This window comes from Ostrea edulis, chromosome 3, assembly GCF_947568905.1.
Source record: "Ostrea edulis chromosome 3, xbOstEdul1.1, whole genome shotgun sequence".
Lineage (NCBI taxonomy): Eukaryota > Metazoa > Mollusca > Bivalvia > Ostreida > Ostreidae > Ostrea > Ostrea edulis.
In genome coordinates, this window is record NC_079166.1 from 93,871,457 (window position 1) to 93,884,015 (window position 12,559).

The 12,559-nt window shown below is 35.2% G+C and overlaps 1 protein-coding gene across 1 annotated transcript in view; it reads left to right on the forward strand.

Annotated features, from left to right (window-relative positions):
* The window catches only part of LOC125674454 (uncharacterized), a 50,065-nt gene that overhangs the window by 2,818 nt on the left and 34,688 nt on the right, over positions 1–12,559 (forward strand). The window contains exons 2-7 of the mRNA XM_048911597.2: positions 3,899–4,139; positions 4,747–4,850; positions 5,095–5,249; positions 9,143–9,311; positions 9,452–9,664; positions 11,685–11,911. Coding sequence (XP_048767554.2) covers positions 3,899–4,139; positions 4,747–4,850; positions 5,095–5,249; positions 9,143–9,311; positions 9,452–9,664; positions 11,685–11,911 — 1,109 coding nt within the window. The remainder of the gene's footprint in view (positions 1–3,898; positions 4,140–4,746; positions 4,851–5,094; positions 5,250–9,142; positions 9,312–9,451; positions 9,665–11,684; positions 11,912–12,559) is intronic.

A 12,559-nucleotide genomic window follows, 5' to 3' on the forward strand; every position in this document is an offset into this window, starting at 1 on the left:
CTGTTTTCCTGATCAAGAAGAAATTGATCGATATCTGAACCTTCGACTGATTGGAAACGTGTCAATGTATTTACAGATATCGTCTGCATATTCGTACAGTTTCAAGCCGATATTACGGATCAGGACGACATGGATCTGTTCCTTCAATTTCAACATCATAAATGGTTTCATCATTTTCAATTCCTGAAGATTTTACACAACCTGTACACCCCCCCCCCCCCCCCCCCCCGTCGATCTTTACAGCGCATTGTTGGGAATTGTCCCCCTGATATGTTTGTAAACAAACTATGATGTGAAATTTACGTACGATTGTGACGTCACATGTGGCGTAGGAAAACATCATATGATAATCAGAATTAGGTGATATCCACTGGATAAAGTAGCAAACATGTGATAAAAATCATGCAAAATTGCAACATACTACAGATCAAATCTTGAATGCCGCTATTCAATTGAATGCGTTACTTCAAATCAATAATTTTATATAGTTACTTAATGGAAAAAAAAATAAAAAATAAAAAACCCACACAATTTAAAACACCAATCTACTCCAGTATAATACGTCGGGTTGCAGATTTTATCGTATCAAAATTGAAGATAGCGAGCACACATTGATCAATCTCATTAATCCGATAAAGAGTACAGGATTAAGAGTAGGATAGACACGGGTACATTATCCATCTGTTTCATTTTATCTAACTAAGATATTAAAAGCAAACTAACAACTCAACTTTATGACAAACTGGATGATTTCAGCTTCTCCATCGGTAACTTCCCATATTTATGTAACAGTATTCCATTATCACCTGCATTTGAAGTTAATGTGTCTCAGATAATTCGATATCCAAGAGCTTGTTCTGATTATGATCAGTTTTTAAATTGAGAAAAAAGATAGATCTCTATCTCGAAGTCCGAGGGACCTCGAAAAAACTTCGAGATATCCGGGGGTTCGAGATATCCAAAATCGATCTTGGATATTTTTTTTTGAAGGAGGATATTTGATGCATAGTATGGGATTTGCATTATAAACAAAAACCCCGTTGCCGTTTCTTATAGTTTAATACAAGTTGGTAAATTAATACTGTGGAATTTCAAAGACAAACATTTCGTATTTTAAATATATATAAACATCCAATTGAATTCACAATGTGTTTCAAAATTAAGATGATCGTGCTTGTATGCTTACTTTAAGTTTACTGATGTCCAGTCTAGACTGGGATGTAGTAAGTGTGTTGTAATGGAAGAACCTATCACGTAAGAAACAAAAAAGATGGATTTAAAAAAAACCAAAAAACTTTTAAATGTTTATTAAAGAAATTTCCGTGTTTTCTCGGTACTAGTTTTAATGATGAAGCGTGTATTATTAAACGTAATATCATTATTAAAAACATTACCTTCAAGCGTACTTCGACGATTTTGTGCGTTTATCTAACCCACCTGTTAATGATAGAGCGTATGTCATTCAAAACACCATCCCTGGAATCGGGTGTGTTAGTTCATAATTGGCGGTGAACTTTAGCTGTAATGTTGGAAGGCTTCACTAATCACCCAAGCTGTTGAACCATTTATTGCGATCTGGGCCTATTCGGAAAAGGCGAGCGTGGATTAGCGGTCCTTGATTATAATTGATGTAGCCGCGGGTGTGAATATGTGACCTAACGACGCCAGGTATGGTAAGCAGAGTGGAAAATTGACTGCACTTCGAGATAAACCAGGTGAATTTAGGGCATGGGACCTTGAAAATACTTCGACATAAGCGGAGTATTCGAGATTACCGTGTTCGAAATATCAGTAGTTTTTTTTAATCATTTATATAGGGAAAACGGCCGGGACCGGCGGTCGACTTCGACTCAAGCAGAGTATTCGAGATAAACCATTTTCGAGATACAGATATTTTACTGTACTTTGTTAATCGCCACTCTGATTCCACACATATTTACTCTGAAGTTAAAATAAAGAATATGCTGGAGTTCCTCATTGACAATATATTCGTGGTCTTTCGTGGTCAGGTCTTCCAACAGTCTGTTGGAATTCCCATGGACACGAATTGTGGTATTTTGTTAGCTAACCTGTTTTTATATTCATATGAAGCAGGATTTATTAAAAACTTCTACGTGAGAAGAAAAAATATCTTGCCGTGGCCTTCAATTCGGCATTTAGATATGTCGACGACGTTTTGTCTATTAACAATAATAACTTTCATTCATATGTCGATTCGATATATACCAGGGAATTCGAAATAAAAGACACCACAGAGTCGTGCACTTCTGCTTCATACTTAGATATTTCATTGAAAGTGGATTTCAACGGCGTACTAGCAACTCAACTTTATGAGAGAATAAATAATTATTATCTGCGTATAATAAAACTTTACATTCAGGGTCAATACTTGCACTAAGGACAAACACACCTATCACGATTAAAATATATGCACTAAACTTTTTTTCCTGGTTAAATACATCTGCAACTTACAAAACATCTTGTTGGACTTGTTGAACACAAGTATTTGAAATATGTAAATCGTTCAATGTGAAACAACAAGTAAATTAAACAAGGTTACGTAATAAAGCATAACATGCACTTGCGGCTTCATCTCCCGAACACATTTGATTAATGTAAAACTTGTACGTAACCAAGTTTGATGCACCAGATGCGCATTTCGACAAATAATGTCTCTTCAGTGATGCTCAACCAAAATGTTTGAAATCCGAAATAACAATGAAGTTTAAGAGCTATTATAGGGAAAAACAGTGTGCCAAAAAAGTGGAGTCAAATTCCTCTAAGGATAACTAAACTTTTCAGATATCTGAAATATTGTGCATCAATCAATAGATCTTGCTTATCAAATGGTAGGCCTTATCCCTTTTACATGAATGAGCGAGAACAGCAAACGTTTAGAGCATTTTAGGTATCGTGCACTAAAATAACGTACTTGCCAGTCACAGAAAAAATACTTTATCACAAAATATAAGTTATTCTGAAATTACCAAGCCATGTTTTGATTTTCTTTTAAGAGAATTCTACTTTTTCTCTTTAATACCGAGCGAAGCTCGGACGGGCCGAAGGCCCGTCCGCGAAGCAAGGCTCTAAAGGTAACACGTATGTAAAAGAAAAAAGTCAAAATCAGCAAAAGAAAAAGAGATAATCTCTATATACGTTCACTGAAATTTTCGTGATCCATATGGGCGCCGCCATTTATTTTTTTCATTACCCGCTTCAACAGTTATTCGTGTTTTATTTTGAATGCCAATAATAGAAGACTCTGACGTGCAATTCTAATTTAAACACTCAGTTTGTTCAAAGTGAATAGTATAATTATCATTGTAACAGGTTTTAGTACATAAATACATATAAAACCGTAATACGACTAAATAGATGAACGAGTTCATGAGTTTCTTTGAATAAGAATATACGATAAAATTACGGTTACTTTTTTACCATTTTGAATTCATTGGTTAATTTTGTTTAGTTTTAACGGCCTTTTTCATTGCATACGGAATGTATTATTGTTGTTTATAATTGTTTGCTTTGAAAAAGAGAAAAAAATCGAGGCTAAATGTGACGTCACGATGCACAGTTTACGTCGCCTTGCGTTTTATTTCCCGCGTTCAATGAATAGGCGGATCCCGTAAAACTATTGTCCCCATATAAACCCCTTTAATACTTAGATGTTACTGGGTGTTTAGCGTAAGGAAAATTTCATTCAAAATATATCTTTTTAAATGAATCATAATCTACCGTACTTAACGGAATTATGATTACCACTTGGGATACTCCAATGACCATTACATGCTTCGCTCGGTCCAACGGTCACACCGTATACATATTATTTCCACAACACTCAATGCATCTTAGTAAGTAAAAAATGGAATTTAACAGTTTTCGATTTTTATTTCAGGTGTTTGCTTCCATTCTATGTAAATGATACATATGATATTCAAAACGAGCTCCACAGGTCACAGGTTGATCTGTATATCCCGAACACCGATCCCGATGATGATACACTTCGATACGATAGATGCAATTACTATGTGTACGACAATTTCACCGACATCAATCCGAATTCGTCGAGACATGCAGAGAAATGTACAAAATGGGTGTATAGTGATGATGTTTATCATTCCACTTTTGCAACAGAGGTAAGAATCTGCTAAATCCTGTAACAACACCGATACCTTCATGAATATTTCTCTTTATTTTCTCCGTTTCTGGAGTGATATCTCGGCTTATTTCTCTTTATTTTCTCCGTTTCTGGAGTGATATCTCGGCTTATTTCTCTTTATTTTCTCCGTTTCTGGAGTGATATCTCGGCTGTGTTTGCTATAGATATACTGTATTTCTTTTAGATTCAGGTAAGAGAAACTTGATCTTGCTTGAAAGCAATACTAGTTGTCATTTTGGTGTCGAAAAAGTTTGTTGCAAAATTCTGATTTACTATTTCAATGACAGAAAAAAAGGTTTATAAATGTTGCTAATAATTGTGCTAGAAAACCTATCATGGAGATCCTGAATGAAGAAAATTACATTATTGTCTTCCCGTACAATATGTATTTCTGTATGATACTTATATAAGTTATGATATCGATCATTGTCGAATAAAATTTTCAGATTTAGAGCTAATATTACTTTAAAATAGAAATTACTTCTCATGGTATGTATTTCAGTGAGTATACAACAGTTATGCAGTTATACAATTGAAAAAGCCATACACTTTAATGAGAAAATTGTTTTCTTTGTTAATTTTAGATGGACTTGATGTGCAGTCAGAGGTTTAAAATATCCTTGGCCAAGTCAATGTTCTTTGTCGGCGTTCTTATTGGAGCTTTCGTTTTTGGAGTTCTTTCTGACGTGTGAGGAATTTTCTAAACTTTTATACTCCATTCAGTAACATTTTATATAGGATATTTTTACTCAATTCGCCTTCGCTTTACTTAAGCTAATCTAAAATGAGACTTATACTGAACTGTTATTTTTACACTTCTTTTAATATTGCATTCAAATGTGAGCTATTCTTATAGGACACAGAAAGGAAACAGTAATACTGTATCAGAGGAAGTTATACAATTCACATAAAGCTGTATATTTTGTATCTAGAATCGGACGGAAGAAAACTTTGTGTTTATCAGTCATTGTTGTAAGTGCTTCCACCATTGGTCTGGCCTGGGCTCCAAGTTACCTAGCTTATGTTCTCATCAGAATGTGTGTGGGCGCATCCAGTGCGGGACTCTACATGACAGGATTCGTCCTAGGTAATATGACGTAGAAGAGAGACACTGATCACGTGATTGAAACATATTGTTTCAGTAGTGGCTGTCGCATTTTACTAGCTGTTGCATCCTAGTCAGGAAACCTAGCTTGTACACAGGCAAATGTGCCTCACGTGAAATTCACGTGAATTTCACGTGAAAATTTCTATGTGAAATTCACGTTAAAAGAGCATCAAATGTGAATTCACACGAAAAAAAAATCACGTTCACGTGAATTTCACGTGAAATTTTTAACATGAATTTCACATAAAATTCACGTGAATTTCACATAAACTTTATAACGTTAAATCATACATGGATATTTTGATACTCTGAATCTCGGGTTCAGATGAACACATAAAGGAGTACAAATCTGCTTTCAATAAGCTGATAATTTAATTGATTGAATTTGTTTTTACATGGTTGTCTTCATTGTCTTTTTCTCTTTCTTTTAATCTCTGAAAAAGAAATATTTATGCATTAGAAGGACTGTTCAATATACAAAAGGAGTCATATTAAGCCTTATGTACACATACTGTACTATGAATGAAATTGCACGTAGATGTAGCAGAAACGAAGAAAAAAAAAGTTGCAAAATTATCAATAATTTGTGTTTGAAAGAAACATAACCTTTTATATATCATCATACAGAATAGAAAATAATTATTATAATACAAGATACAGAAGGAAGTCATGGAATATGTTTTCAAATTGTCATGTTCTAATCCAGAGGCGATTTGAAAATGACTTTGCATTCCTCATTATCTAGATTAAATCTATATAAATGCATTGCTTAAAATGATAGCTGCAGATCTGTAGCTCTCTGAAAAAATATTTTGACATATCTCTGTTATGTCAAAATATTTTTTCAGAGAGCTACAGTTCTGCAGCTATTAAAATGAAACAATTGACATTGATAGAGCTTTCAAGCTTACATTCTTCTCATTTAAAACTATAGTTAAAGGGGGGAGCAACCAATATATATATACATTTTATTGGCATTACGATATATATAACAATCGATGGACATTGTTACACATCCCCCCCCCCCCCTTTCAACGTGCCTGATCTCGATGATGCCTCTATGAAGGTAATATAGAACGTTACTTAGCACCCCTAATCAATATATAGATCAATTAAATTATAAAAATTATGTTCTGAATTACGATTACCATGTTCTCTGATGAATAAGGAAAGATTAACAAACCGTGTAGAGTTATGCGATTCTGCGACACGTCCCCGAAGTGACTTCCATATTTTCGCTGTCGTGCCTATTCGTTGACGTACCCCGTCTAAAGTAATTCTCATCAGTCTGAAATAAGCGGTTGCATTAGGAACTTTAGATCACATAAATGTAATAAGCCTAATGGCTTGAATTTACACTGAACATTTATAATTACAATGCTCAATCTCATCTTACCTGTAGAGTTTCTATGTACTTTCACATTCGCTGTCTTGCATACGTCAGACGCGTCAGACGGCTTACGCGAGTGTGACGTCACAGTCTTTTAAATATTACCGGAATCTGACTGTAGTGTAAAGCTTTATAGATATTTTTTAAAAGTTATCTAAATATACATGGACAGTATGTTTTTCGCTTTCTTCCGAGTGCTAGAAATCTGTGTTTTCCTTTTGATTGACGATCTACAAATTCGGGATAGTGAATACGGCTATACGGCTGATAGAAAATTTTCATTTCTACATGCGTGTATCAGCAATTTCCAGTAGGTCTAACTTTATGCATACACCAGCTTCCAAGGTATCACACCGGTAATTATTCTCGATGTATCTAATAAGGAGGGGGGGGGGGTAATTAAAATTGATGCCAAACTAACGACAGCGGAAAACAATATCATGGCATTTTTTCCCACCTGCACAATACTACCCTCAAATCACATGTATGTAAACAGCCCAAGTGCACCCCGACAAGTAGCCTGTTACTAACATCATAAAGCAGCGAGATAAAAAATTTAACTCATCTTCAGTAGTTTTACAAAACTGACCAAAACAACAATCTTTTGGAATGCATGGTTTTGAATATTCACCAGTTTCAATTTCTAAAGGGTGGGCAAATATTCTTAGCTATTTAAAACGTACTACTCTCACAAATGGAAATTTCAAATGGTCTTATTAGTTTTAATTCATAGTTCTTTCTGATTTTACTGTAAAATAGTAATTTTCCATGTTTAGAAAATTTCGTGGTTTTGAAGTTGCATATTCTAACTCTATCAATATAGTGATTCTTCAAGTAGTTGGAAAATATGCTTTCATTAATATCTATGATGATGGGAGATTTAATTTATATTTTAATTCTTAAGAGAAAAAATAATGGGAAATGAAAGAAATCAGGTGTGGAAAGTACATGTAATCATACTGCGTACAGAACTACAATGCAAGTTAATAATTTCGCAAATAAACGAGGAGAGGGAGGCGTGAGCAGGATCTACTTTATTGGTCGTTTGCCTACATTTTATAAATGTACTCTAACTTTTGAATTGCCTAATCTCCATATCGTTTTATATTTTACCTTAATTTTATTTATTTTTTCGCTTGAATATATTAAGAAGTGTGAATATTTCACTTTAATCGCTTTTCTTGTGAAATTTTTAACGTGAATAGCTTTTCACGTGAAATTCGTTTGAAATTGTTCGTGTGAATTTCACATGAAGAAATTTCACGTGAAATTCGTGTGAATCTTTTCACGTGAAATTCATGTGAATCAACGTTCACATTATTTCCTTGCGAAAATCAAATCACATTAAAATTCATGTGAAAAATTTAACGTGAATTTCATGTGAATTGCTGTTCACGTGAAATTCATGTGAATATTTTAACGTGAATTTCACGTGAAAAGTGATTCACGTGAAATTCATGTGGACATATTAACGTGAATTTCACGTGAATCACTTTTCACGTGAAATTCACATGAAATTTACGTGAATTTCACGTGAAAGGTTCATGTGAATTTCACGTGAACAGCATTTCACGTGAAATTCACATGAAATTTACGTGAATTTCACGTGAAAGGTTCATGTGAATTTCACGTGAACAGCATTTCACGTGAAATTCACGTGAGGCACATTTGCCTGTGTATGTATCAGTTGTTGGGTGTATTGCGATGATAAAGTGAAAAGGTTCCCAAAAGAGGATGGGAAAATCGCCCTATTGTTCTCCACCACTTTTCTTTCGAATTTGAAGTGTTCAGAATGAATTTGATTTGAATAAATCATATGAATTGCTAAATATTGATCAGTATTTAAGTTACTGTTTCAGTATAACAGGCAGCCATAGTTGTGCTATGGCTCAACGTGTACTGTAGCTGTTGTTTAACATGGAGGTAAGCGGGAGTAATTCTTATTACATTGACTTATTAAGCTCATGTAGTATTTTATTTGATGTGTTTTGGTACATTAATGTGCCTGTAACAATAATGAAAGCAGGATTTTACGAGGTAAAGTTTTGTGCAGAACGAAAACCGCAACGATCCTAAAATTATTGGAAATGCATAGATTCCCTGTAATATGTGTGGATTTGTATGACAAATATTTATTTCTGAGAATTTTCAATAGGACCTTGAAGTAATAGTAATCAGTTTGAAGAACTTTGTATTGTGAAATGAAAAAAGCAATTACAATATAGTTAAACGAACCACAGATCTCGCGTGTACATAGAGAGAAAGACAACGATTAAGTAAGTATGGTGGGGATTATCGAAGTCAAAGAATGCGACGAAGTTAAAGTACTAACTCCATCAAATAATACATAGAGGAAAAGTCACCTTGCAACTAGAACTGTGCCTTTACCAAACTGGACATAGTACTATCAGAACGCAGCATAACGTGTACACGGATGGAAATAAAGTCTGTTATATGTAATGCTTCGCCCATTTTCATTTAGGTATGGAGTTAGTTGGTCCACATAAGCGTCTCTATGCCGGAACCGTGACGAATTATTTCTTCGCTTTTGGTTTGATTCTACTAGGAGGCGTGGCCTATCTGTTGAGGGACTGGTTCTGGATTGAGCTGTGTCTGTCGATACCCATAGTGTTGTACATTAGTTTCTGGTGGTAAGCGTTTGTTTTTATTCTCTTTTCTTTTCAATGCCAGTTTTTAAATATATACATGTATATAATTTTTCAAAATCAATATAGTAGTCAATCACTAGTGGAGCTTTAAAAATAAATATATGAATATATTGGTCAAACAGGGTTGTTCCAGAATCCCCAAGATGGTTGTTAAGTAAAGGGAGGATTGACGAGGCAGAGAAAGTGATACGAAAGGCCGCCAAAATAAATCAAGTCACACTTCCAGAGAAGTTGTTCGATAGTGACGTCACAAAGAAAACGAAATCATCTGGATTATGGAATCTCTTCACATCCCGTGTTCTTTTCGTGAGAACAATAATAATCTTTTTCAATTGGTTTGTACAATTAATACATTACTAGGTTATACCTGAAAATTGAATATTTGATAAAATGCCGTGTAGTGTGTGAATCTTAATCAATATATCAACTCAACAGAGTTCAACACTCTGAACCTTTCATATTTTGATGTTTACCTGGTTTGTTCGTAGAGGGAAACCGGTAAACTACGTATATATAGATATGCATGCTACGAAGCGATGCGACGAGCTCTGTCCAATGATTACACATTTGAGTCACGTGGTTTGCTCTTCATCAGCTGAACAATACTTCTGGAAAAATATCACCGTCACTGCGGTATACTTCATGGACAACCCTGTAGATAAAACAAGCCAATATTATCACCGTCACTGCGGTATACTTCATGGACACCCCTGTAGATAAAACAAGCCAATATTATCACCGTCACTGCGGCATACTTCATGGACAACCCTGTAGATAAAACAAGCCAATATTATCACCGTCACTGCGGTATACTTCATGGACAACCCTGTAGATAAAACAAGCCAATATTATCACCGTCACTGCGGTATACTTCATGGACAACCCTGTAGATAAAACAAGCCAATATTATCACCGTCACTGCGGTATACTTCATGGACAACCCTGTAGATAAAACAAGCCAATATTATCACCGTCACTGCGGTATACTTCATGGACACCCCTGTAGATAAAACAAGCCAATATTATCACCGTCACTGCGGTATACTTCATGGACAACCCTGTAGATAAAACAAGCCAATATTATCACCGTCACTGCGGTATACTTCATGGACAACCCTGTAGATAAAACAAGCCAATATTATCACCGTCACTGCGGTATACTTCATGGACAACCCTGTAGATAAAACAAGCCAATATTATCACCGTCACTGCGGTATACTTCATGGACAACCCTGCAGATAAAACAAGCCAATATTTCTGAAAGTATCAAAAACATTTTTAAATTCCAGACAAGTTTTCTCATACCTTCGTACGTATTGTTGTTAATTACTTTGAAAGAAAAGGGGAAAGACCGCAGCTAAAATGACGTCACAATGCACTGTTTATATCGACCGCGTTATATTGACCGCATTAAATGAATAGGCGGATTCAATGTCGTATCTTTGTTCGTCTCAACGGTCACCCCGTAAACGATATTAGTGAGCGAAGATCGTGTCCAATGATTATACAACGGTCACCCGTAAACGATATTAGTGAGCGAAGATCGCGTCCAATGATTATTATAGGATTAAACATTATTTTTAAAGAATTTATCGATGTGTAAACTCTGGACATTTTACTCACAAACTGAATAAAAGTGCATTATTTACATCGACAGCGTTATATTTCTCGCGTTAAATGAATAGGCATTAAATGCCTTGAGTTGTGTTGCAAGCTTTGTTGGTCTCTACGGTCACACCGTAAAACATATCAAATACATATAATTATGACCATGGACTCATTCAGTCAGTCATTATGTTCGCGTCCCGTGTGTAATAGTAGCTCGATTTTTTTTGTAGGATGACCGATTGTGGTGGGTCAGTGGTAGAGTGTTTAAGCCCCGCTTGTATCTTGTCATGTCAAACCATTGGCGTAAAACTAGGCAGTGATTGCTCAACATTTAAACGAAAGGGGGTGGATCTTTTTGATGATACCTTAACAACCGAGATTCCTTGTCGCAACATGCGTTGGTTCAATAAAGAACCAAAATTTCTATGGCTAAATTTGTAACATTTAATCTATAGCTGTTGATGTCGATAAGAGTGAAAAATTCTCGGAAAAAGCTAAGGAAACTAAGCAATTTATGAACAAGCTATGAATTCAAATCGTCCACGAACCGGAGGATATTAACAACCATAATAATGGGGAACTGCATCGTGAAATACATACCCTAAAAATATATCATCTTTCACATGAACCTCGAAAATATTATCCTGCGAAAATGAATGATTGTACGTATGATCTACTTTCAGGATGAATGATTCTACGTATGATCTACTTTCAGGATGAATGATTCTACGTATGATCTACTTTCAGGATGGTCGTGACCATGACGTACTACGGCCTATCCCTTAACACTGGGAATCTTGGAGGAGATTTTTATTTGAATTTCTTTATATCTGGTTTGGTCGAAATTCCGGCTTACACACTCTGTTTCTTGCTGTTAGACCGCTGGGGACGGAAGAAATGTCACTGTTCATTTATGCTTATTGGAGGCATAGCGTGCATGTGCACCATATTTTCAACGAGTTTTGGCGGGGAAGGTATTTAAAGTCGACTATTTGGTATCAAATACAGTAAACTGTAAAGTATGAGGGATGGATCAATATTAGAAAGTGAATCTTTCACACTGAATTTGATGATTTTATACCGAACGGACTATGTGTAATTTTTATTATTGTTATTGAAGATTTTTATAGCGCTTTGTCTAATCAAGGCATCGGGAGAGGTGTTCTAAGTTTCTAGAACTTGTAGCCGATCTTTTTGTTTATCTATACAATAAAATATGTTCAAATCAAATTAATCAAGACAAATTACCCCAAAGCGGTTTATATTTAAAACAATGAAAGAAACTAAAAGAAAGAGTAATAAATGCATAGAAAAAGGCATAAAATACTGTAAGGGGGGGGGTGTGTCTTTAGTGGGGTGATACGTTTGGCATATTTAAGCGGTTAGATAGTTTTCCGCCAAAATTTCACTCGCCAAATATGCACCCAATGGCGACTTCAGTATTTGCAAGAAAGATAACTCTTACCTGGCCGTCATAATTTATTCCTTTAAAATCATTAACATACATGTACCTTCGCCACATTTTAGAGCTGTGGAAAACTTGCTATACGGTAATACTAAAACAGGTAAACAGTAACATTTTTTTGTTTTTGGTGTGGAAATAACTCTATCCATAAATTCCG